Consider the following 27,482-nt stretch of genomic DNA (forward strand, 5'->3'; position numbering starts at 1 on the left):
TGAGCTGGGTACTAGGAAAGCTACCTTGAGGCCCCAGATCCTAGTATTAAAAACTGAGATTAGGGCTGGGTGCTGATGGCACATGCTTGTAATCCTACCTATTCAGGAGGCCCATATCTGAGGATCACTGTTCAAAGCCAGCCCGGGCAAACAAATCAAACTCTTTTCTCCAACTAGCCATCAATAAGCTGGGAAGTAGAGGAGTGGCTCAAGTGGTAGAGTGCCCACCTTGAGCAGAATAAGCCAAGGGAAGAGAATGAAGCCCTGAGTCTAAGCCCAAGTACCTGCACATACGCACACGCAGATGTGCAGACACACACATACAGAAAGTTGAAATTAGGCCTACTTTCTCTCCTCAGAATTCAGAATAGAACACCTTTTGTTTATGGATGAGATTATCCATCAAGGTCAAGGGCAAAGGTCCGGCCCACAGTTGAGTGTCAGAGGCCAGTGGTACCCAGGTTCCCCAGCATCTAACATTACCTTTCAAATCACTCTGAAGCCCCTACAGTTGCTTTTTAATCCCTTCTTACCACATGATCTCATTTAACTAATTTATGACTACAGGCTGCAGACTGAATTACAGCTATTTGTTTCCTTTCCCCAGTTACAAGTTGAAGAAAAGCAGGCTTCATTAATTCAAGTGCTTATCTCCAAACAGCATGTTAACAAGCTTTTCAATGGTGCCCCAGCCACTGAGTTTTCTGAGAAGGTGAAAAGGCTCCTGGTCCATATGGTCCCAATTCTTGTACATTTTCATTTGCAAGCGCTAAGGTTGACAGATCTGCTAGGAGCAAATGGGGTGTTAGTTAATATCTAATTACTCCTAACACGAGTCACAGCCCATTTAACTGAGGCAGACGCCAGTCTTAGCTTCCACAGACTATCTAGGATATCCATTTACACTGTCAGCCACATGGCCTTGTCTGCCTACGTAAGTTTTACAATGCAATGTGAATCCAGGTTGGTTTATAGTCTAACCACTCCCTTATTCCCTAATATGCTAATGGGCCTTGGGATAGCAGTGAGTTAAGATGAGAGACTATAATTGCTGGCTCATGGTTTTCTAAAAGTAGTAATACTAAGATTTGAATAACAGAGCTTATGTCTGGTTATTACTGTTTGGTTGGGAAAGTGCCAGGAAGGGGAATCTGTTGGCTGCTTCTATCTTACTGACAGAGTCCCTGAAGCCCAAGGAAATGTCTGGAACAAACAGCACCTGTTTCTTCAGTTTGAAATACGTTGAGTCACGACAGCTTGGCTCAGAGCATATCTCTGAGACATACTTGGTCACAGCAGCTAGAATGGGGTTAGGATAGTCAGGAAGTCACTTGGGTTAACATAACCTTCCCCCTTCCTCAGGGGCAGAAGAGATCCTGGAACAAGACCATGAGGAAGTGTTGTAAGATTCTCCAGAATTGCTCAGACCTACTTTGAACAATGTGCTGGAAGAGAAGGAGAATGAATAAGCTGAGATCTGATTATATTCCTTAGATATACTTAGGGCTAAAAATGCATGGCAACTGATTTATTTAACCTTTTGCTTAAAGGGGAAGTATGGAAAAAGTCATCAGGAAGCTCACCACTGGTAGTTCACATCTGAAATCCTAGTTACTTGGTAGACTGAAATCTGAGGATCATAGTCCTAAGGCAGCCTGGGCAGGAATGTCTACGAGACTCTTATTTCCAATTAACCAGCAAAAGCCTAAAAGTGGAGCTGCAGCATAAGTGGTAGAATATGTGCCTTGAGTTTTTTTGAAAAAGTTAAGGGACAGCGCCCATCCCCCAGTTCAAGCCCCAGGACACACACACACACACACACACACACACACACACCCATCCCCCAGTTCAAGCCCCAGGACACACACACACACACACACACACACACACACACACACACACAGACTCAACAGGAATCTCTCCTCAGCATGGGATTAGGCATTGGCTAATTCATCTGAAGGCAACAAATGACTAGGAGCAATCTAAAAATATGTAGGAGATAAAATGGTGGAGAAGTTCAAATTCCATCCAGTCTGCAGCTATGTTCTAGAACTTCTCAAACTTAGGTACCATGTGCGTGAAAACAATCACTCCATCAAGATGATTTTATTTATTAAAAAAACACTCCAGAAAAAAAGCAAAGAATTAAAAGGATTTTAATAAAATCAACAAGTTTACATTTGTACATCTTGTATATTGGAACCCAGTGGTGGGGAAGGGGTTAATGATAAGAGTTGCAGACACAAAAGTTTCATGGACAGCAAGCAAAAAAGCAAGGGCTAGTTTAGCTGCGTAGGGGGTACCCATGGGAGAGCGAGACCCCATGGCTGGGACCCTGTGGCCACCTCCCTGCATTCCTGAAGTGACAAGGCAGCTTACTGAGCCTGTCAGCATGAGAAGTGCTGGCTCAGTGCTCAGGTCCAATGCCACAGCCTATGTGACACTCCTACATTAATACCTGACAGGCAATGGTGGATAAACAGTTCATAAAATAGTACTGCCCACAGAATATTAATGTAAGCCCGAGCTCCACTCACACGGTTTAAGCCAGAATGGTTCCGTCAAGCTAATGAGAGGGAAAAGGCCTCAGTGTCAGTTCTAATTGCTCCATTCAATGGCACAGTTGCAGAAAAACAGCAAGAGAAAGAACCATGTATTAGTTTTACAAAACAGGATTTAAGAAAAGAACCTCGTGAGAGCGAGGCAGGTCAGAGAACACAGATTTTAGCATGAAATGATTTTGCACATTTTCACAGGGTTCTGTTTGTGTTAAAGGATTTGGTTGGTAAAAAACTCCTCCACTTTAATTCTCATTCTTTGAATGGATGACAGACGTTTCAAACAACTGATCAAGGTCCAGAGAAAAGAAAAGGGACTAGTGTTCCCGAGATTAAAAGTGAGCAAGCATGTGCCTTTTCTTTATTTTCTTTTTGTGCTGGTACAAGGCTTGAACTCAGGATTCTCACACTTGCATGGCCTTTCCACTCAAGGCTGAGGCTCTACCACTTGAGCCATACCTCCACTTCCTTGCTCTTTACCCAACTGCATCATTTTGTGTGTAGGGCAAACAGTGTTTTTAAAAACACAACACTGGGCTGGGAAGGTGGCTCAGAGGTAGAGCGCTTGCCTTGCATGCATGAGGCCCTGGGTTCAATTCCTCAGTATCACATAAGCAGAAAAAACCGGAAGTGGTGCTGTGGCTGAAGTGGTAGAGCGCTAGCCTTGAGCTGAAGAGCTGAGAGAGAGCACCCAGGCCCAGACTTCAAGCCCCATGACTGACAAAAACAAAACAAAACAAACAAACAACAACAACAAAAAACCCAACACCGCAAGTACAGGTAGCTTGTCTTCTTTGAGGGTCATTAGCCCTAACCCACAGGTCACAATGGTGACATACACCCAGATATACCTTGGTGGGAGCAAGGGACCCTGCTCTAGATCGACACCAGTTTACACAGCACACAGGTGCGCTAAAAGAATTCTTTAGCCAACTGAGACATAGTTAGGAGGAAATGACGTTAATCCCCTCCCAACAATGCAGGGAGATTTTGCTTCTTGGCTCACTTAGAATCCCAAGAGGAAAAAAAAAAAAAAATGATTATTAAAACAGGAAACATTTTCTAACGAATGAGCAGTGAGTGAGCTCTGGGCTGATGGAAAGGCTCCTCATGTCAACTTTCTGATGCTTATTCCGAAGCATCACTGCACGGAGTGTGTTGTCTTTACAGAGGGGTCCCCGAGGAGTCTACCATCCCAATGAGGAAACTCAGAGGAGGGCAGTGGAATAACAAGAGCATGACAGGAATCCCACATGGTGATGGTTACACAGACATTTTCTTCTGAGGGCTCAGGAAAGCTCAAGGCAGGGGCAGAAAGTTCTGGGAGGTAAGGAGACCTGACAGGACCTCCTTATCGGGTTGTGCTGGGAGCAATGGCGCCTTGGTCAAGGGCACAGGCAGCTACGAGGGAGGCCAACATCAGCCTCTCTTCAGGAAGCACGCTTGATACAGCTTATCACATTTCCCTTTTAATTTCCCAAATCTTCAGTAGGAGGTATGTTTTAATGAGGGAAAAAAAAATCCCTAATGAGTATGAAAGAGGAATTTCTAAATGACAGCAAAACTGCAAAGACAGTATGAACTTAAATAAAAAACGTTTAGTGGAACATATCCATCATGGTGTTTCCAACTGGCAGCTGATGTGATTGGAAAGAACCCGCCCTCGCCCTCACCGTTCCTTTCTTGACTGGCTTTTAAATAGATCTCCATTTGCCAGGCAGCAGGAAGCACAGGAATTTACCCCAGAGTCAATGTTTAGGTAAACAGGCAGCAGCTTCAGAGGTTGAAAGCTAGGTGGGACAAAGGAACAGAAAATACAACCCTAAGTTCAGCCCCTCCAGGGGCAAGTGTGGAGCCCATGTGGACGGAGAATGCTGCTCTTCAGGAAGGCAAGGTGCCCACTTCCAGTTTCTGCCTCTGGACGCTTCCCTGAGCCTGATAGGGCTTCTTCTCCAGACACACAGAACAACACCTGTCCAGAGCACAGGCATGACTGGAAGTGTGTCTGCACTGCCCAGATTCCCTTCTTACCAACACTTGTGCTTCCCATGACTGTTACCTGGACAGGCGACTCCCTATCTGTGTGTTTGGGAAATTTGCAGGGATTTTCCATTTACATTCATACCCAGGGTGGTCAGCAGGGAGGTGTCCTTGCTTCTCAGGGGTCGGGATAGTGTCTCCTAGTACACAGATGTCTCTCTCTGTCTTCATGCTGCCACGCATGCAGCTCTCTACACTTGCATCCAGCAGGCTGGGGAAAGAATTCAGAGTCCCCCTTGCACCCTGAGGCCAAGCTTTTCAAGTCCGGGTGCCAGGGCTGGGGGAGCTGGGGGTGGCGTGTCTGCTGGCAGCACAGTGGGTGTGCACAAGCCCTCCATTTGGGTATCTGACAAACACAGGTTCACCAAAGGGGTTCTGGCAGAGCTGGCAGAGCTTTTTGTCTGAGAGCTTGATTGCACTTCCCTTCAACTTCATCTGGAAACAGAAACAGACAGTGAGTATGCCAGTACGGAATTTACCCACCAAGACCGTTTTATATCAACTTCTTGAAACAATCCACAGGAAACGGAAATAAACAAAACTATTCTTAGTAACCTGAGAAGTAAAAAAGCTACAAAACCACTTTTCTTAGAAAATTTACCATGTTGCCAGGTGCCAGTGGCTCATGCCTGTAATTCTAGCTACTCAGGAGGCTGAGATCTGAGGATTATGATTCAAAGCCAGCCCGGGCAGGAAACTCCGTGAGACTCATCTCTAATAAACCACTAGAAAACCGGAAGTGGTGCTGTAGCTCAAGTGGTAGAGTGCTCGCCTTGAGCTGAAGAGCCAGGGAAACCGCCTAGGCCCAGAGTTCAAACCCCACGACTGACCAAAACAACAACAACAACAACAACAACAAAAACTTACATGTTGCTGGGCACCTGAGGCTCACATCTCTCACATCTGTAATCCTGACAACTCAGGAGGCTGAGATCTGAAGATGACAGCTCAAAGCCAGCCTGGGCAGACAAATTTGAGACTCTAATCTCCACTTAACAGGCAAAAAGCTGGAAGTGAAGGTGTGACTGAAGAAGCAGAATGCCAGCCTTGAGTGAAAAAGCTAAGGGAGAGAGCTTGGCATACACATGCACAACACGAAACCTTGCTTGTCTAGCCTATCTACTTAGACGTCACCCTCCAACATTCTCAAAGCTGTTTCCACCACGCCTCCTGACATAGGTATCAGCCTACTGGATCCCTATATGTCACCTAATGTCCTGGCCTTTCCATTTACAAGTAAGATAAGTAAGGCACAAATTGGGGACTTGGGCAAAATTATTAGTTCATTAGTGCCACTTTCCTGATGGACCCTGGGAAATACAATTTCTTTTGGAGGGTCATTAATACAACTGAGCCTAACGCTGTCTATCTTATCTCATCTGCTAAATAGGACTGGAGTTTGCAAGTTAAATCCTTCTGTATAATTCACTTGTGTCAACTCGGTAGCACTTAGTGACTTCTGCATTCATAGTTACACTTATCATTTAACAAACATTTATGTAATGCTTTCAACACACCAGGCCTGGCTCTAGAAAAACTAAGACATGTAAATGCCCTTTAAGAACTCAGAGTCTAACAGCAAATAGAAACAATTATATGTAAATAACAACAAAAATATGAACACATACACACAGTACACAGGTTTTAACATGGAGAAAAAGGGCAGCCCGTACTTCAGGTTGAGTATTCATTAAGCATAAAGGAAATGGTAAGGGAATTCCAAGTGGTAGGACAGGGCTAGGGGGTAGGAGACAGCATGCCATGTGCTAGGAAGCATGGGGAGATGGGAGGGTCAGAAACAAGGAAGTAGACTGCATCTCCCAGGCCAAGGAGCAAATGAAGGACTTAATGTGGCAGAGAACATGATTCTCCCTTTGCTAGCTATGTGGAGCATTCACAAAGGCTACAGCTCAGGGAGAGGAAGCAGGTTTCTTTCTTTGTGCCAGTTCTGAGGCTTGCTCAAGCTATCCCACTATTCAGTCAAAGAGAGTGCTCTACCACTTGATCCATAGCTCTGCTTATGGATCTTTGCTGGTTAACTGCAGAGTCTCATGGACTTTCCAGCATGGGGTGGCTTCAAACTGCAATCCTCAGATCTCATCCTACTGAGTAGCTAGGATTACAGGTGTGAACCACCAGTGCCTGACTGAACATGGGTTTCCGAATCAGCCCAGAATCAACCCTGAGCAAGTCTACGCACAGACCATCTGACTTGTCTGTGCCTCAGTTTCCTCTTAATGTAGATAAGACTGATAAAGGGCAACAACACAATGCCATGCAGTGTTTGTTCAGCAAGCGCCACTCTTCTAGCATTATTTTCCTTCCCTCATCTTTCCTCATACACTCCACTCCTTAGCCAAAGTGTCAAAGCAGGAGGAAAAGGCAGCCCAGCCCAGCCTCAGTCTGTGTCCCCAGACCTCAGCACCTAGTGAAAATCTCACAGAGACAGAAACAGAGAAATTAACCAAGACCATTCCTCAGTAGCTAAAAAGCTGACCTCCCATGAAAGGCCACTCACCTTGTCATATGTGTAGATCAAGTTTTCCGACCTTGCCAGGCCAAGGGCTACCTGTGTGGTCCTCCTGGTATGGATACTGTCTCTCACAGCCCCCATCAGGAATGGGCAGAGCAGCTGCACTGACCAGGTGCCTGGCAGCAGCTGCAGCACTTGGGTAGCGTCAAATTCCCTGGCATGACGGTTGAGCAGGTCCACGGCTGGCATGGCCAGCTCATGGGCAGAGGGGCCGGCGTGGAGGTACATGGCGAGCAGCATGTGGAAGAGGCGCTGGCGGCTGGGTGCGTCCTGGCCCTCGGAGCCCCACAGGCAGTAGTCTTCGGCTGCGGAGAAGTCCCCCAGCTCGTGAACCAGGATATGCAGGGCCTTCTCGTGCTCGCGCAGCTTCCCGTGGAGGATGGCGCGCTCCATGGGCAGCCCAGCACCCTGGATCTTCTCTGTCAGAGAAAAGTGTTTCTCAGAGATAGGCAGGTTTGGTGAGGGCCTATCACGTATGTACCCATGGGCCCACAGCTCCCAGCCTCAGAAAGGACAGGCGAGACACTGCTAAATACTGCCACTTAGACCATCAATTGAAAGGCTGCCTTGTGTTGTCACCTTAAAATTCTGGGTCTTAGTAAAATAGAAGATAGACTCCACTGTGAAGTGTCGGGAATAAACAAAACATCGATGGTCTTGGAAGGCCACAGTGAATCAGTGTGTGCAGCAAACTCATCACTCACTCCCCTTTCCCCAGTCCCATACATATCCTTTGACTAATGTAGGAGGGCACTAAAGCCACCAGTTATCCGTCTGTGACCTAAGATTGGGTCCCAGAACCTCTTCCTGTGGATATCAAAACCCCAGTGCTCAACTTCTTCACAGAAAATGGCAGGGAGTTTGCAAACACCTGCACCGTATTCTACACCTTTTAAATTATCTCTATATTGCTTACAACATTTAACACAATGTACATGCTAGGTCAACAGTTACACTGTATTGTTAGGGAATAATGACAAGGAAAATCTCTACTTGTTCAGTTCAGTCCTATTTCTTTTTGGAATTTTTCTTTTCTTTTCTTTTTACAGGTACTGGGATTTGCGCTCAAGGCCTCCAGGTTGCTTAGCTTGCTTGCTTGGCTGACATTCTACCACTTGAGTCATGCCTTCAGTCTGGTTTTTTGCTAGGTAATTGGGAAATGGAGCCTTATGGCCTTTTCTGCCTGGAGTGGTTTTGAACAAAGAGCATCTGGATGGGCTGGGAAGGTGGCTCAGTGGTAGAGCATTTGCCTTGCATGCATAAGGCCCTGGGTTCGATTCCTCAGCACCACATAAGCAAAAAGAAAAAAGCCGGAAGTGGTGCAGTGGCTAAGTGGTAGAGCGCTAGTCTTGAGCTGAAGAGCTGAGGGACAGCGCCCAGGTCCAGAGCTCAGGCCCCATGACTGGACCAAAAAAAAAAAAAAGCATCTGGAAGCCTCTTGAACAGCAAGGATTACAGACATGAGCCAATAGTGCCTGGCTCTGGAATATTTGCTATCCAGTTGGTGGACCTATAGCTGTAGAGCCCATGGGTAAGAAGGGCCACCTGAGTATCTCCTTAAATATAGACATATACTCATTTCTCCTCCCCCCCATTCCCATTAAAAACATATTTCACTGAAGGGAATGTAGGCTCATGGTATAAAAAATTTCCATGTCTACATTATTCAACAAGAAGTTGAAAAAGAAAGAGTCCAAAAGGTTTTCTTGTATTTGTCCTGTAATTAAGCTTCTAGATTATAGGAAAATGTAACTTATAGCAGAGTCAGTCCTGACAAAGGCCCTGCATAGTAGGCCGAGGCTGGCCAAGTTGTTCTGCTTGCTTCCTGCCACACCCCATCTATAAAACAGAAGGCTAGCATAAGATCCTTACCTACTGCTAAGTGGGTATTCCACGGCTGACTCTTAGTCCAGGTCTAAGATTAAACTTATAGTTACAGGCATTGAGCATGGAAGCCTGGCTACATAAGGGCAGTCCTTAGGCCTGATGCTCAAGATAGACATCACCTGTCCCAAAGCAAAAGGCTGGCTATTTACAATGCTTCACCTAAACACTAGACGAAGCCACAACAGGTATCATCACCCCGTGAAATGTCAATGTATAACTACCACAGCCTGCCTTATCTGAGGCACAGGGGAAGGTTCAAAGATGGATAAAGTAACTGTGGTGATTCAGTCATCTATACTGACTGCTGGTCCCCCTGTGTAGATAGATTGGACAGGAATCCTATCCACAGCTCTAAGCCTGACACAGCTCCAGGCCACCTATAACCAGCCTGGGGTTCTGCCATGGCATTGACATGGCTCCAGGATGTCCTTTGCCCTTCCCAGGCTCATGTGTTGGAAGCTGGGACCTTACTCTGGGAATGTGGGAGGTAGTGGAACCTTTATCATCCAGGGATCACTTCCAGAAGAGATTAGGGTTACGTCTCAAAAAAAGAAATACACTAACCTCCCAACTAAGAAAAGTCCAGGACCGGATGGATTTACAGCTGAATTCTACAAGGCCTTCAAAGCAGAACCCACACCAATACTCCTCCAACTCTTCAATGAAATTGAAAGAGAAAGTTCACTACCAAACTCTTTCTATGAAGCCTTCGTAACCCTCATCCCCAAACCAGGCAGAGACTCATAAAAGAAAGAGAACTATAGACCCATTTGTTTGATGAACATTGATGCAAAACTTCTCAACAAAATTTTGGCCAATCGACTTCAACAATTAATCCAAAAAATCATACACCACGATCAAACAAGATTCATTTCAGGGATGCAAAGCTGGTTCAATATACGCAAATCTTCATCACATCAACAAGAACAAGGATAAGAACCACATGGTTATCTCAATAGATGCAGAAAAGGCATTTAACAAGTTCCAGCACCCCTTTATGATGAAGACTCTGGAAAAACTAGGAATCCTCGAACATTCCTCAATACAATAAAGGCTGTAAATGAAAACCCTACAGCCAACATTATACTTAATGGCGAAATACTAAAGTCATTTCCTCTAAACTCAGGAACGAGACAAGGATGTCCACTCTCTCTACTTCTCTTTAATTTAGTATTAGAATGCCTAGCTACAGCAATAAGACAAGATGCAAACATAAAGGGGATCCAAATAGGGAAAGTTGAAGTAAAACTCTCCCTCTTTGGAGATGATGTGATCTTGTATTTAAAGAATCCCACGGACTCCACTCCCAAATTACTCAAGCTGATTCAAAACTTTGGCAAAGTAGCAGGGTATAAAATTAACCCTCAAAACTCAACGGCTTTTCTGTATGCCAACAATGAGAACAGCGCAGCTGAAATCAGGAAAGCCCCACACAAAAAAATAAAACACCTAGGAGATAACTAAAGAAGTGAAGGATCTCTAAAATGAAAACTTTAAAAACCTGAAAAAGGAAACCAAAACAGAACTTAGAAAGTGGAAAACCTCCCATGCTCCTGGATTAGAAGGATCATCGTGAAAATGGCAATACTTCCCAAGGCTATCTACAAATTCAATGTGATACCTATCAATATTCAAACCTCATTCTTCAATGAAATAGAAGAAGCAATCCAAAAATTCATATGGAACATAAAAGACCCCGAATAGCAAAAACAATCCTCAACAGAAACAACAGTGCTGGAGGAATATCAATACCAAATTTCAAACTCTACTATAAAGCCATAGGAATCAAAACAGCTTGGTACTGGCACAAGAACAGACCTCAAGACCAATGAAATAGAATTGAAACCCAGAAATGAACCCACAGATCTATAGCCATCTAACCTTCGATAAGGGAGCTAAAAAAATTGGTTAATCAGTTGTAGAAAACTAAAGCTAGATCCTTATATATCATCCTGCACCAGAATCAACTCCAAATGGATCAAAGACCTCGGAGTCAAAGCAGACACCCTGAAAACATTACAGGATTGAATAGAAGAAACCCTAGGTCTCCTTGGCACAGGCTGAAATTTTCTTAATAGAGACCCAGAAATACAACAAATCAAAGAAAGGTTGGACAAATGGGATTGCATGAAGTTGCAGAGCTTCTGCATGGCAAAGGACATAGCTAGCAAGATCAATAGAAAGCTCACAGATTGGGAGATCTTCATTAGCCATATAATGGATAAGGGTCTCATATCTAAAATATACTTGGGACTCAAAAAATTTAATTCCCCAACAACAAATCCTCAAAGAAGCAACTGCCCAATAAATAAGTGGGCTAAAGATTTAAAGAGAACCTTCTTTGAAGAGGAAATAAGAATGGTCAATAGACACATGAAGAAATGCTCAATCTCTCTAGCAATAAAAGAAATGCAAATCAAAACAACATTGAGATACCACCTCACCCCAGTTAGAATGGCTATAATCAAGAACTCTAATAACAACAGATGCTAGGGGTTCCCCAAAAGGGAACCCTTCTGCATTGTTGGTGGGAGTGTAAACTTGTTCAACCACTTTGGAAAGTAGTATGGAGGTTCCTCAAAAGACTCCACATAGAGCTCCCCTAAGGCCCAGCAATCCCACTTTTGGGCATTTACCTGAATGATCACAAACAAGACCATACTAAAGATACCAGCACAACTATGTTTATTGCAGCATTATTTATCATAGCTAAGATATGGATCCAACCCAGATGCCCCTCAGTAGATAAATGGATCAAGAAAATGTGGTATATATACACAATGGAATTCTATGCCTCCATCAGAAAGAATGACATTGCCCCATTTGTTAGGAAATGAGACTAGTAAAAAATTATATTAAGTGAAGTAAGCCAGGTCTCATGGTTTCTCTTATTTACAATAACTAGTGTATGTCTGAGACAAGCAGAAAGGTCAAAGGTACATATGACCAGATAAGATGATGTTAAACGAAATGAACCCCAAGATAGGGACATGAGTGGTTTTTTTCTTTTTTGCTCGTTTCTAAGGTATTTATAATGTACCATGTGATTTTTTTGTTGCTTTGTATATTCCTCCCCCACGGTATAACCTCTGCTTTCACTGTATTTGATGTTGGTATAATTTGTGGAGGGGAAGGGAAAAAACAAAATGTTTAAATAGGGATACAGGTGGACCCATTGTAACAATGAGATGTACAAGACACTATGTTGAAAAACGAACTTTACAATTTAGGCAATGGGGGGGGGGGGTGTAGTTGTGGAGGTGGGAGGGAAGGGATGGTAGGGGGAAAACAAAAGAGGAGATAACAATTCTTGATAGGAAATGTACTCATTACCTTGCTCATATACCTGTAACCCCTCTGTACAGTATTTTTACAATAAAAAACTTATTTTTTAAAAAAAGAAATACACTAGCTCCTCCCTCATCTCTCCGTCTCTCTGGCTTCATGTCTTTCCATGTGACTTTTCTCTTTCTCTCCTTTCTACTGCTCCCATTTCTCTTTCCTTCCTTGTCATCACCATGAGCTCCTGCCATAATGTCATCTGTTATTAGACTCCCACCAGAGGCCAATTAATTAATGAGGTCATCCAATCTTGATCTCATGGTCTTTTTTAAAAAACTGTGGCTAAATGAGACTCTTTGCTTTAGAAGGTAGCTAGCCTCCAGTACGTTGCTATAGCAATGAAAAAAAATCTAATACAGGTATAAATATCTAATGTTCTTCCTACAGTGCCTTGGGGCATACTTCCATTTCCCAGTCTTTGTTTTGTTTTTGAGAAGTATAGGGTTTCAAACTCAGGGCCTCTAAGCACTCTACTACTTGAGCCACACCACTAGCCCTTCCTAGCTCAAGTTATTTTTCAGATAAGTATTACGTTTTTCCTCAGGGCAGTCTCAGACTTCAGTCCTCCCACACCTATCTACCTTACAAGTAGCTAGAATTGCAGGCATGTGCCACCAAGTTATCAGTCACATATGCTAGCCTAGATTTATGCTCTATGACTACTCAAACAGTCTTTCCTCTAGGAGGTTCCCTGAAACCTCCCAACCCAAGGTGTGGTTTGCAGATCCCACCTACCAAGGGGTGCAGACCTTTCCTACATCCTTGTTAAACAAGTCTCTGAGGACCAGAACCAAGCCTCATCCATCTTTATATTGTCAATGCACAGGGATACACTCTATGGACTCAAAAGCTGGCAAAGTCATGGAGAGTATGTGATTTTTATAAAGAGGTTTATAAAGCAAAGAGTACAATTGAGGAGGATATATGTGGGTTTATGCAATCACTATGCTATGTCATTTCCCACAAGAGACCTGAGCATCCACAGATTGATACCCTAAGGAGTTTTGAGGGATGAGGGTAAAGCTCAGTAGTAGAACATTTAGCCTAAAATACACAAGGCCCAGAGTTTGCCTGCACTACAAAATACCAAAACAGAATACCAACTCCTTAGAGCTTCTGGAACCACTCTCTAGAACACTCAGGGACAAGTGTACTGGAGTCACCAAAAAGGCTAAAGATGCATGAGAGCTTCACAGTCAAATGCACCAAGTTAAATGAAGGTAAGACTGGCACACCTGCACACATCAGGGCAGCTCCAATATCCCCAGCGCTGTCCCTGAGAGCAAGGGTACAAGAAGCTCACGCCTTCTAGGAAGGCTGACTCCAAGTCAGCACACTCAGGATTCATCCTATGCTATCAAAATGATGAGCTCCACCAAGACCAATCTGTCTGCACCTGGGGAGAAGGATGAGTGCATCCTCACCTATGAGAAAGTGGACTCGGTACAAGTCAGATTTCTGCAGCAGGTGCCGTAGCTTTCTCTGTGTCTCGGTGGCTTCGCCGCCCTTGTCGCTGCCAGACATCTTTTGCTGAAGCACCTCTTCCAGGTAGAGGACAGCCAGGTGAGTGTGGTACTCTTCTTTCTGCAGGAAGCAGGGTTCCAACAGACAGCATTTGCCAGAGGGAAGACTGTGGATCTCACCCTCCAGCCAGTATTCCCACAATCAGGCCACTGTAGAGGAGGGTTGGGCAGATTCTCCATCATGGACATGATACCCTTACTGGACTAGACATCTCCAAGAAACCTCCACACCGAGAAGCTGAGTTAACAACCTATGTTGCTGTATATAGTTGAGATGCTGAATGACTCCCAGAGCTGCCTTTGTGGTAAAGACTTGGTCCCAAGGTAGTTGAATCTTCAATAGATGAGACCCTTGAGGAAAGTCTTTAGGATCATGCAAACATTCTGGTTTCCTCTTCCTTTTCTTTCCTGGCTATGAGCTGAGCAGTTCTGCTCCTTCACGTGCTGTGCTCTGGCCTCACCATAGGCCCCAAACCAACAGGACCAACTGATCACAGATTGTAACCTCTTAAAAACCATGAGTCGAATCACCCTTTGGTCCTTATAAATTAATTGACTCAGGTATTTTGCCATAGAGACAGAAAGCTGATTAACACACATCCACATATCCACATACACACAAAAGGATTACTTTGTGAAAGGGCCGAACATGGGATGTCGGTGTTCTACAAAGAGGGGCAGCTTTTCACACTTCCTTTGAAAATAACAAGATGGGAAAGGGAGAAGGAATGTAAGTGGAGTGGACATGAGATGAAAGATCCAAGATCTGGCCTGGCCCCTTTGGTATCTTTCGCAAAGCCTCATATTCCCTCAAGACTATCAACAAGTACACTGAGTAGTGAGGAAATTAAAACATGACATTATCATTTCTGGAAAGCTGATAGGCAGGTTCCCTCTTCTACATTACCCGTACCACGTCCCTGTACCCGTACCCGTCCACACTTTGGTCTAAGTTCTAAAGAACTCACCTGTAGATTCCTGTCGATAACGAGGTGTTCCAGATATTTAACCAGAGCTTTAGGGTATTTTTTAAGGCAACTGATAATATCATCTGGATTAAAACTGGTCTTCTGCTGGTCATCTAAAGGTCTCTTGGTGAAGACTTGAACTCCAATCTGAAGGAAGAACAGCAATTCAGTTAGCAATTAAGCTTTTAAGTTGCCTTTATTCATCTTTATTTTGGTCACTGGACATTCATGCTTTGGATCAAATCATCATGGAAAAAGGCAGTGGCTATAATACATAGGAACAGTGTCTGCCATGCCAATCAGGCCTCAGCAAGGTGGTTAAACAAGGTGGCTATTGAAACAAACAACCCAGCTTCAAGTCCTGACAAGGACCACCTTTGGTCCTTTGCAGAAAGCAGACAGAAAAGTGGCCTACACTAAGAAATTCTCTGTTCTTCAAAGATAATTGGAAAATTAAAGAATGCATTTACTGATAAGATTTTGACAAACTACAGAGCACTCCTCTGCAGTAATAAGATCATCCCAAACACTAACTGTTCCTTCTGAAGAATAAGTGAAAAAAAACAGAGAAAGCACTGGAAACTCAACACTTGCAGCGAATTGTTCTCTGAACAATGACCGTGTACTTGGTGGATTCTTTATTCAATTTAAGCCTCTGAACAAGTTTCCTGGTTGCCTTCCTGTGCTTTTCCCATGCAGTGCCCATCAAATTCTGCTTTCTAAGGAAATATAAAATAGAGAATGAGATCCTTCTTTGCTCTGTGGACACTTAGGTGTGCACATCCTATCACATGCACATATGTGTGTGCATGTATACATACACATCATAATACTAAAAATGAAAATATGCAACAGCTATTAAAAGTATGCATCTGGGGTCCTATAAGCCTAGATCTCTATCTCTACCATGTGAGGTCCAAAGGGACTGTTTCTTAACCTCTCAGAGACTCAGTTTCCTCAACTGTAAGTCATGCCCAACTTGTATATGTGTGTGTGTGTGGGGGGGGGGGGGTTGCTGTGTCTTTCACCCAGGCCAGGTGACAGGTCCATCCTTTGGTGCACAGAATTCCATGCATGGGTCAGTTCTGTCCTCTGGGAAGGAACTGCTACTTTCAAGGCACTAGACAGGATGCTGGAGTGAGGGTGACAAGGTGTGTTATGCAGGTGTGTGAAGAGACTAGGAGGGGTGGAGCAAAAGTCCACCAAGCAACATCCCTGATTTCCAGTGGCAGCAGAATACAGGACAGAGCATTCCTGGGCTGCCTCAGGCAGATGGATACCAAGCTCTCCATTTAAGACAAAGACCCCTCAACATCAGAGAGCTCACTGCACCTCTCCCAGAAAACAAAGGATACATGTAATTTTAAGATGGTGAAAACAGAAATGTCTGCTGTTTTTGCCCAGGTTATCTATAGGACATCACTAAGGATTTTGTTATTCTGGCCCAACCAAGCTGCCTTCCCCAACAGCCCACAGGCAAGGGTTTTTTTCACTACTCTCATTTCTCAGCCTCTAAGGTGGATGCTTGTCTCCATGCCCCAAACTTCCAAGTAGAGGCAGTAAGAAAATGGAGAAGAGGACAACAGTCTTGTGGGCCTGGTGAGGCCTGGGGCTGCCACCTGCCAAGGCAATGGCCTGATTCTGCTCCAACAGCAGTGCTAGCCTGTAGCTGGGGGTGGGGAAAAGTGGATTGGAGAGAACTGTGTTTTCAGGAAGACACAGGCAACAGAAGCTGGCGGGACTGCTGGCTTTCCACCATGCTGGCCTCTTCAGAAAGAAGTTCCAGCTGGCATCTCCTAGAAGTTCAAAACACCCAGTGGGATTCACACGGTTCAAAGGGAGGCATTTAAAGAAGACTACAGAAATGTAAGCTTCTTCTAATTAATTCAGTGAAGGGTTCTCTGGGTCTGTTTCTAGGAAGCACTGTGAGAAAGAATAGATTTATAATAGCCATGTGCAGGTGGCTCACGTTTATAATCCTAGCTACTCAGGAAGCTGAGATCTGAGAGTCGCAGTTTGAAGCTATCACAGGAAGCAAAGTCCATGAGACTCACCTCCAATTAACCACCAAAAAGCCATGGAGCTGCAGGCTCAAGTGATAAAGTGCTAACCAAAAAAGCTAAGGGAGAGCACCCAGCCTGAGTTCAAACCCCAGTACACGTACACACACACACACACACACACACACACACACACACACACACACACACAAATGCATTTGTAAAGCACAAACCTCCTCACTTTTCTGCAAGACCCAGTCTGCATAGGTCCATACCAGCTCTCGGTCTAAGCAGAAGGTTAAAAAATCTACAATATATTCATACAGATCTGAGCGTGTGGAGTCCTGGACATCCCCATCCACGATGTTCACCCACAACTAGAACAAATAAAAAAAAAAAAGAGAAGGGAAAAACCTTAGGATATTGTATAGCTTCTAACATAAGCTTAGAAAGGTACTATCTGAGCCATATCATCAGCGAAAGACTTCTTAAAAGAAGCCCACTAAATAGGGTAGGAAGTACAAATCTATCATTTTCACATCAGTACCAAAATTTTTATGATATGGATTGAGTCTCCCTTGATGGAAAGAAATGCTTGTGATCACAAATGTTTCAGGTTTCAGACTATTGTAAGATTTTAGAATAGAGGCATGCACACATGAGGATTCTTGGGACTAGGCCCCGAGTCTAAATATGAAATTCATTTATGTTTCATGAATACACACATAGCACAAAGGCATAATATTTTATAAAATGTATAAATATTTATACAGTATTTTACACAATTTGGGACATAAAACCAAGTTATATGGTGTGACCTTTTCTTTTCTTTTTTTTGGAAAGGGTCAGTCGTGGGGCTTGAACTCTGGGCCTGGGTGCTGTGCCTCAGCTCTTTAGCTCAAGGTGAGCACTTTGCCACTGGCGGCACAGTGCCACTTCCAGTTTTCTGGCGGTTTATTGGGAGATAAGAGTCTATGGACTTTCCAGCCTGGGCTGGCTTTGAACCATGATCTTCAGATATCAGCCTCCTGAGTGGACAGGATTACAGGCGTGAGCCACTGGCACCCAGCCTTAGTATGGCCTTTTCGACTTTCAGCATCATATTAGTACTCAAAAAGGTTTGGATTTGGAAGCATTTTGGATTTTCAGATTAGAGGTGCTTAACCTCTGCTAGTTCTTCAACACTAAATTCTCCAAACCAAATAACTGAATTTTGCATACATTGAAAAATGCTGGGTTTTTTTTCCCCCTAATAGAATGCTTTCACATATGGCGATTTATTCCATATAATTTCAAGTTTGCAAGTATCTCTATATAGCTATGCTAATTTTATTACAATGCTTTTATCAAGCTGAAATTCTAAAAACACCACCATGTTTTCAAAAATGAAAATTTTATCTGTGATACACAAATCTATTCTTGGCCTTGGGGGTATGTGTTGATGGGAATCGATTTTCTTTTTACTATGCTCTCCAATTACATTACTATGATAGTTCCTCAAAGCAACCGAAGACTAAATACGTGTCTGGCCTGGCCAAAGTCATCGGGTTGGTGTTACTTGGACTCATGTGGCTGGTGTTATCTTCCTTCACAAACTAAAACTCTAAGGAAACTAGTGCACAAGCAATAGAGTTGGGAATGAAGAACAGAGGGAGGAAGAAGTCCCTTGAGGGGATGGGAAGATGCTTTTTCTTTTCTTTTCTTTTCTTTTTTAAGATGCTTTTTCTTAAGATCAGTGAGAAGCTGTTAAGATGCAAGATGAGAGGCCAGGCTACTAAATGAAATCATGCCATTAGATAAAGCAGAGCATTCTGCCAGTCTCCTCGGAGTACTTGTCCCAACATCCCAGCTCCATCACTGAGCAGGGTGTGGCCTTGATCAGCTTCAGTCCTGCCATTTAGTTGCCCACAATGGTTATTGTCATTTATTATATATTTAACTGTCATTTGTTGTCCCAATTTTCTGATAAGGCAGGGATGTCATATGCCTTGTAGCTCAGGAAGAAATCACAATTTGAAGGGGCATTGGTGGCTTATGCCTGTAATCCTACTCAGGAAGCTGAGATCTGACAATAATGGTTTGAAGCCAGCCTGGGTAGGAAAGTCCATGAGACTCTTATCTCCAATTAACCAGCAAAAAGCTGAAAGTAGCTCAAGTGGTAGAGCACTAGATTTGAGCAAAAAAGCCAAGAAGCCCTGAGAGCAAGAGGCTTTGAGAATGAGAGGGCCCTGAGTTCAAGATTTAATACCACCACCTCAAAAAAGTCCTATATTCAAGTTGAAAGAAGAGTGGTTATTAGCAGCTGGATAGGGAGAGGAAAGTTGGGGTCAGAGGCAGGCTGCATATGAAGAACCAAATGCAATTAGAGACAAGAAACATGTCTTAGTGTTCAATAGCCCAGTTGCATGAACTATAGTCTATAACAGTTTATATTTTTTAAGACTAAAGAAGAATTTGGAGGTTTCTAACACAGAAAATGATAAATGTTTAAGGAGATGGAAATGCTAATCACTTTGATTTTATCACTACATATGGTATGCATGTACTGAATTATTATACTATATCCTACACATGTGTACAATTATGTCAATGAATTATTTTTGCAAAAGAGATCAATATTTTCTGACTTTTCCAATTTTGAAAAGTTTTATCTTGATAAATGTTCATTTTACAGAAAGACAAAGAAAATCCTTAGCCAATATTCCTCAAGAAATTCACTGCCTAAAACATTTATTATTTTTGTTCTACATAAAGTTCTAGATTAGGCAAAAGTGATCTCTATCAACCTTGTGCTTTTTTTTCTTTCTTTTTTTTTTTTTTTTTTTGGTAAGTAACAGTCCAAAGGTACTGATTTTAAAGTGATGCTAAAATACTTAAGACTCACCTGAACTGCAGCAGCATCTTGGTTATTGTAATGATAGAGTAGTCCAAGTGCAAAGTACCTAGAAGAGAGTAAGTTATTCAGCACTGTCCCGTCCCCTTTCTGCCACAGGTGGAACCCACCCCACATCCCATCCTCAGCCCCTGGTTCTACTGAACTTAGAGTAAAACAACCAGTTCCAAACAACAAAAGAAACCCTGTTTGTTTAACTTATTCACTAAAAAGTATAATCTAAGGCAGGTGCTGATGGCTCATATCTGTAACAGGACTCTGAGAGCCAAGCATTACAGTTCAGAACCAGTCCAGACAGGAAAGTCCATGAGACTCTTATCTCCAAGAAACTTCTAAAAGTTAGAAGTGAAGTTGTGGCTCAAGTCGTATAGCACTAGAGTTGAACAAAATAGCTGAGGGATGGCACCCAGGTTCTAAGTTCAAGCTGACCCCCCCACCCCCCCCACACACACATGAAGTATGCTCTATTGATCCTCAAATAGGGTCTGATTCTAATCTAAGAAAAGCCAAAACAGAAAACCATAATAACAACATTAAAAACAACACTGGAGGCAGCGGCGGTAGTTGTGAAGGTGGAAGGGAAGGGATGGTAGGGGGAAACCAATCCTCAGTAGGAAATGTACTCATTACCTTGCTCATATAACTGTAAACCCTCTGTACAACATTTTTACAATAAAAACCGTACAAAAAAACCCCACTGGAACTGTCTTACAATTTGCTTCAAATATTAATTAAATTTCCTCCCCCAATCTCAGCTTCTTGTATAGCATGGGATGATACATGTATGCTACTTTATTTAGATATGAATTGAGAAGGAGTTTCTAGAAATTTTCTGTCTGGGGTGGCCTAAAATTGAGATCCTCCTGATGTCAGCCACCCAGGGTATCTAGGATTGAAGGCGTGAACCACTGGTGCCAGGCAATTATTTCAAATTCCTACCAAAAATCATAGACCAAAAAAAAAAACCCATTATTGCTTACACAGGACTGAAGCTCACCCATTCCATGCCCCTCATTTTAAGGGGAAGAAAACCCAGACCTACAATGGTTAGGCACTGTGGCCACCTGCCACAGAAGAAGAAAATGCTGGTCCCAATCAAGCCAGTCATTGTGAATTCACTCCCCATGGACACGAGGCAGCGGTTGTAATGAAGGCAAAGTGTGAAACCAGGACTTTGTATCAGGGAGACTAAGCAGCTCCCTTTTCACCTACATGTACAGGTATCTACCTCATCAATTTGATTATCACAGACTTCACTGCACTGCATGAGGCATCTTTCACAGGTGCAATGTAGGTTGACAATAGAGGCAAACATAAAAATCCCTTTATTTAAAATGAATGCATTTCCTTACTTACATAACTGTAGCCCCTCTGTACATCACCTTTACAATAAAAAAATTTTTTAAATGGATAATGACTGAAGAGATGGAAGGCTCCATTGAGGGTGATGGGTACCCCCCTGGGAGGGGAGTGGCTAATGAGGGGATAGTAAATGAGGATAATTTATTTTTGCATATTTGAAAACAGATCAGTGAAACCTGTTAAAACTGTTTGGGGAAAGGGAGCAGGATGGGGAAGAGAATAGAAGAAGGGTGACTGACACTCAAAGCGTGTGCAGAAATGTCACAAGAGAATCTCTGTACAATTTCTACGTGCTAATAAAAAAATCTGTTCATTTAATAATAAAGCACATGCAGCTTCCACAGTCTCCTACATTCTTTAAAAAATGAGCAGGAGTCAGGCGCCAGTGGCCCATGCCTGTAATCCTAGCTATGCAGGAGGTTGAGATGTGAGGATCATAGTTCAAAGCCAGCCTAGGGAAAAAACTCTGGGTGATTCTTTTTTTTTTTAATTTAATTTTTAATTTTTTTTTTTTTTGTCGGTCGTGGGGCTTGAACTCTGGGCTTGGGCGCTGTCCCTCAGCTCTTCAGCTCAAGGCGAACGCTCTACCACTTGAGCCACAGCACCACTTCCAGTTTTCGAGTGGTTTATTGGAGATAAGAGTCTCATGGACTTTCCTGCCCGACCTGGCTTTGAACTGCAATCCTCAGATCTCAGCCTCCTGAGTAGCTAGGATTATAGGCGTGAGCCACGGGCGCCTGGCTGGGTGATTCTTATGTCCAATTAACCAGGGAAAAAGCCAGAAGTGAAGCACTGGTTCAAGTGGCAGAATGCTAGCCTGAGTGAAGAAAGATAAGGGAAAGCATCATGGCTCTGAGTTCAAGCCCCGGGACCAGCACACAGAAAAAAGAATGGGTAGGAGACCCCTAAGATAGAATGATAACAAGGTTTTCTGAGGAGTACAAGCTGCCTGTAGTCTCTGTCTAGTCACCATGGGGACCCCTGGCAGACCAAATGTCACTGGCTAAGCCAGCTTCCCAACAGTGTTACCAGCAGAAGGCCTGGCCTCCACACTGGATGCCCATGAGCTGGGCTGGAGCCCTTATAACCCTCCCTGGGAGGAGAGGGAAGGACTACACTCACTTTTTGTGCTTTTCCAGCCAGGCAGCACTGTCGGTGAGGAGGCAGAAGTTTTCAGTGACCAGGAGGTCCAGCAGGCTGTCGTGGTCTGCCTCTGCATAGAGCTTGAGCAAGGCTGTGTCGATGTCTTCTTTGTAGCCATTGGCCACCTCTGTGCTGCGGACCTCATTCAGGTAGCTCATGAGAAAACGCTTGCACTTGGCCATCTTCTCCTGGTCGCCTTGGGTGAGCTGGTTCAGGTCTGCGTACTCATGAAGAGGAGGGTGAGACCGGGTGAATGAAGAGGAGGTGGGCAACAGGAAGGGGTAGAGAGAGATCAGCTCCCGGACATCAAGCTGGCCGCTTCTGCAATTACAGTGTCAAACTAAATGAAGCAAAAAGAGAGAAAGAGTACACATAGGCACACAAACGACACTGGAGGGCGGTGCCATGGCACACAGTCATGGGGTGGATGTAGGGGTGCATGTCAGAAAGACAACCTAAATTGCAAGTACCATGAAGGACTACCAAACTGGATGCCTCCACATAGTTCCGAAAAAGAACAGAGGGACAATGGGGAAAGACACGTATACATACAATGTGGAAGTGCAACACCAAGATATCTAGGCCACTGGGAAGCCCCTGATTAGGCCTGGGCTCCCTCAAAGCCAAGGCATAAAAAGCTACACCGAGGATAACATGGTATCTGAGTTTGAACAAGTCAGTATCATGATTCCTTCCAAACCAATGCTCTCCTAACATTAAATTGTTAACAGATTGCTGAACGGTTTTTTTAAAAGGTACTTCATAAGAATCTAACTTATAGGGGGGCTGGGAAGGTGGCTCAGTGGTAGAGCACTTGCCTTGCATGCCTGAGGCCCTGTGTTCGATTCCTCAGCACCACATAAGCAGAAAAAAAAAAGCTGGAAGTGGTGCTGTGGCTCAAGTGGTAGAGCACTAGCCTTGAGCTGAAGAGCTGAGGGACAGCGCCCAGGCCCAGAGTTCAGGCCCACGTCCAGATCCAAAAAAAAAAAAAGAATCTAACTTATAATGTTCTCAGTGACAGTCTGAACATGAGACAGAAGTATTCGTGTGGCCATTTCTGTTACGACATCTGATAGAATTTCAGAGCAAAACAACGGACAACACTTTGAAATGGTCTCCATACAGTTGTACACATTGTAATCCCAGTCCCTTAGGAGGCAGAGCAAGGAAGATCAAGGCTAACCCAAGCAAAAAAATAGTATCAAGCTGGATGTGGTGGCTCGTGTCTATAATCATGGCTAATGGGAGGCATGGGTAGGAGGATCATGATCTGAAACTAACCCTGGGGAAAAACTCAAGAGATCCTATCCTGGAAAAAAAAAAAAAAGTAAAAGGGCTGAGGAGTGTGGCTCAAGTGGTAGAGCATCTATCTAGAAAGCACAGGGCCTTGAGTTCAAAGCCCAGTACCAAGAACATTAAGGAAGGAAGGAAGGAAGGAAGGAAGGAAGGAAGGAAGGAAGGAAGGAAGGAAGGAAGGAAGGAAGGAAGGAAGGAAGGAGAGGGAAGGCAGGGGAAAGAAAGAGAGGAAGGATGGGTAGAGTATCAACCTTCCCAAGGCACAGGAAGCCATATTAAGTGACCTCCCTGTCTCTAATCCATCGCTAGGTCCTTTCCTACCTCCTCTCCTCCAGCCCATTGGTCTTGTCTAGTCTCAGCAGTTAATGGTAGCAAGCTATAGCTCTCTACCTCAGCCAATTTAGACTCATCTGGGGGAAAACTCTTGAAACAGAAGCAAGAGCTGTCCCCACTCCAGATGCATGGGAAGATGAGGAAGGCCCTGTGGCCATCACTGCCTGCAAAGTTTGCTACACATGTCTTCAGTCCATCTGACTTCATCCTCCGCTGCACCAGCCTCTGCCTCTGGCCTCTACTACCTCCATTCCTCTCTGCACCCTCACCCTCTCCTGACCTGCAAGGGTTTGGATAAACTTCAGAGCCCTCAAGACAGCAGTCAAAGCTCTTTCTACAATGATCCCACACTAGCTTTCCACTTGTGCCCCTCTCCTCACAGCCAGCATATCAACTACATCTGCTGACCTCACCAAGACTGATGTCATCTCTCAGCTTGGGCTGTTCCAGGGCCTTTGCCTAAAACAGAGGTTCTTAGCAGGGCTTGAAGGACCTCCAGCACAACTGAAAACTTTTATCACGACTTGGAGTGTGCCACTGATGTCAAGTGGACAGAAATCATGGCTGCACCTAGCTTGGCCCCATGAGATCTGAGGTGCCCTGTGCTTCTTGTTCTGCTTAGGCCAAGTTTGCTAAATGAAAGATGCGCTACACCTAACTACCTACAGAGTGAGGCAGCTGCAGTCTCCAGAAGAGGAGATGGCATAGGGCCCACGACATAAAGGATATATGCTTTTCTTACTGGTATCAACCATGACAAACTGGCAGCGTACCTTCTGGTTCAGTCTTGGAAAGGAGCCTGAGGACAAGTCCCAGGGCAACAAGGGAAGAATCCTGACTTACTAGCAACATGAACCTTGGGCATAGGAAGGGGACTCATCTTTGTCTGAGGAGTCGCTCAACCAAACTCCTGACTTATGCTAAGCAGTCAGTGTAAAGATAAGCTTCTAAGAGTGCGGAAGAACCTGGACTTTGTAATAGAGCAAGTGATCAGTCACTGTGGACAGCAGCTCATGCTGAGGTCAGATGTGTAGTGGATGGTGCTCCGGAGACAGCTCTGCTCAAGTCCTTCCCAAGATACAAGTGAACTATCTGGTAACCCTTTTCTTGGTTAGATGGCTCTACTCTACATTGCTCAGTCAGCTCTGGTGAAGCAATGTGAAAAAACTTTTTATTCTAAAGGCAGAGCTCTAGTGAGACATGTGAAGGCTATGGTAGCCGGTGTAACTTCCTCTCCAGCAAGGACTTGCTGAGCAGTTTCCCATCTCAGGGAGCACCAGGAGTAAGAAGCAAGGGCAGCAGGAAGACCAAGTGTAGTGCTGAAGGTGACAGGTGAGGGTGAGGAAAAGCAAGTAAGAGAATGAGAATAAGAAGACAGTGAGCAAGAGAAGAGAACTCACATGAGATCCCACAGGGCAGCTCTCTACAGGTGCAACACGAATCAGAAGGCCAGAAGAATCTCCCTAAGACTAACTCAACTCCCTACGAGAACAGATCAGGAATATTATTATTTGTAGTGTGTGTGTGTGTGTGTGTGTGTGTGTGTGTGTGTGTGTGTGTGTGCGAGCACGTGTGTGTGCGCTAGTACTGGGGCTTGAACTCAGGGCCTGGATACTCTCTTAGTTTTTTTCACTCCAAGCTGGCACACTACCACTTGAGCCACAGCTCCACTTTCAGCTTTTTGGTGGTTCACTGGAAGTAAATGTCTCACGGATTTTCAAACCACCATCCTCAGATCTCAGCCTCCTGCGTAACTAGAATTATAGGCATGAGTCACTGGTGCCCAGGTGGAATATAACATTTAAAGTCATCATTTCTCTTAGCTTTTTCTGAACTCAATTTCTAGCAAAAATCTCTGGATAGGATTCCTTAGAATCCTTCCTTCGTGTTACCAAATTCACTCCTCTGAATCATGTTGTCCTGGCTCAGCAACCTGTACCCTTTGCAGCCTTCCTGGGGCTCTCCTCGGCCCGCCTCCTAAGGACTGGGGATTGTTGGATACATAAAGGGTGGGGTGGATCCGAGGAACTGGTGAGGGCGATGTGAGCTGAGGTGAGCCCCACCACTCTTCCCCGCAGCTCCATCTCACCATCTAACTGTCCATGTTTCCCATCATGACATCACAATGAGACTCTGGGCACAGGGGGCACTGGAGTGGCAGGCTTGCTACCAACACCCCAAATTACCTGAAGAGCTCTTTAGCTTCCAGGAACTGAAGCTGTGCAAACTGTATAAAGCCCGCCTGCTGTAGGATCCTTCTGTACATTACCTGCAAGGAAAGACACGTTTGATCTCTGAGCCATCTTAAAACCATTACCAAAGGGGGACACCCACAAGTCAAGCTACTTGATAATGACTACAAGGATATATGATGACATTATGATTTTCAAAAAGAAGTATATCCAATTATATATAGTCATTCTCTAGCATTAAAGAGGGACTGGATTCGGAATCCCTATAGATAGCAACATGCAAGGATACCTATGTAAAACAGCACACTGCCTCCACACAACCCCTACACATCCACCAGCGCTGTCAATCATCTCTACATGAAATGCAGCACCTAACACAATGGAAATGCTCTGTAAACAGTTGTTACACTGTATCATTTGGGGAATAATGATAAGAAAATTATCAGTACACATGTCATTTTTATTTATTTTTGCAATACTCCAGATTGAACCAAGGCCTTCATACACACTAAACAATCTCTGAGCCACATCTCCAGTCCCCCACAATTTATTTTTTTCTGAGTATCACTGATCTGCCGTTGATTGGATTCATTGCTCTGGAAGCTACAGCTGAGGAGAGGCTGATTGTTTTTTGTATACACACACAGACACACACACACACACACACTTCACAGATTTTTTTTCCTGAGTCCTTGTGTATACCCTTCTCCTCTACCTTCCTCCTCATTGACCCACAGGGTCTCCTTGGTGGCTTCTACCTCTAGCTGCTCAGTTGACTACCACAGCTCCGGGGGCCTGGTTGTCCAAGTGCTGCCCATTCCCCCACACTTCTGGAATAGACTCTTCACAGGAGTATTTCTCAGATCATCCCTCAGACACAAGGCTGGGCTCACATAACCACTGAAGAGATACAGATATCTAGACTTTCTCAGCCGAGGCTGGGCAGGTGCCATACTTCGAAACGTCCTATTTCCTGGTGACATCTGTGCTATGCATATAGCTGACTAAAGTTCCTGCTATAAATGTGCCAGTCCACCTGAATCTGACCCACCCAAGACCATGCAGTCCTCAACCACAGGACCCCTGTTCTGATAACACCCAGCAACAGCCAAACACACCTCAGAGACTTGCTTGTGGTACCAATCCAACCTCCAGTCTCAGTGCCAAGCTACCATGTCTGAGTTCTACCCAAGCCTGATCTGAGACAGCTTCTGCACATGTCTCTTTGCTCTGTTCTCATAGATTCTGTCGCCACCACTCAAGCTCTTGCCACCTCCCAACAGAGTGCCTGCGTTTCAGCTGCCCTCTCATCATGAATTCCTCCCCTGCAAATGTGGGTTTCATTAGCTATACAATCCTTGAACACATCATGAATCTTCGTACCCATAACACTGGCCTCACCTCTGCCCTAT

General features: G+C 44.3%; 1 protein-coding gene across 2 annotated transcripts in view; it reads right to left on the reverse strand.

The window, feature by feature from the left end:
• Positions 1 to 3,261: 3,261 nt before the first annotated feature.
• Positions 3,262 to 27,482, reverse strand: part of Tgfbrap1 (transforming growth factor beta receptor associated protein 1) — a 64,354-nt gene continuing 40,133 nt past the window's right edge. For both annotated transcript variants that reach the window (XM_042695518.1, XM_042695517.1), the window contains exons 5-12: positions 26,065 to 26,147; positions 22,229 to 22,570; positions 19,736 to 19,793; positions 17,085 to 17,228; positions 14,852 to 14,998; positions 13,785 to 13,944; positions 7,117 to 7,550; positions 3,262 to 5,033 (exon numbers count right to left, since the gene is read on the reverse strand). In XM_042695518.1, the coding sequence (XP_042551452.1) occupies positions 4,857 to 5,033; positions 7,117 to 7,550; positions 13,785 to 13,944; positions 14,852 to 14,998; positions 17,085 to 17,228; positions 19,736 to 19,793; positions 22,229 to 22,570; positions 26,065 to 26,147 (1,545 nt within the window). In that variant the 3' untranslated portion in view covers positions 3,262 to 4,856. The remainder of the gene's footprint in view (positions 5,034 to 7,116; positions 7,551 to 13,784; positions 13,945 to 14,851; positions 14,999 to 17,084; positions 17,229 to 19,735; positions 19,794 to 22,228; positions 22,571 to 26,064; positions 26,148 to 27,482) is intronic.

Source organism: Dipodomys spectabilis, unplaced genomic scaffold, assembly GCF_019054845.1.
Source record: "Dipodomys spectabilis isolate Male_0828 unplaced genomic scaffold, ASM1905484v1 ptg000187l, whole genome shotgun sequence".
Taxonomy (NCBI): Eukaryota; Metazoa; Chordata; class Mammalia; order Rodentia; family Heteromyidae; genus Dipodomys; species Dipodomys spectabilis.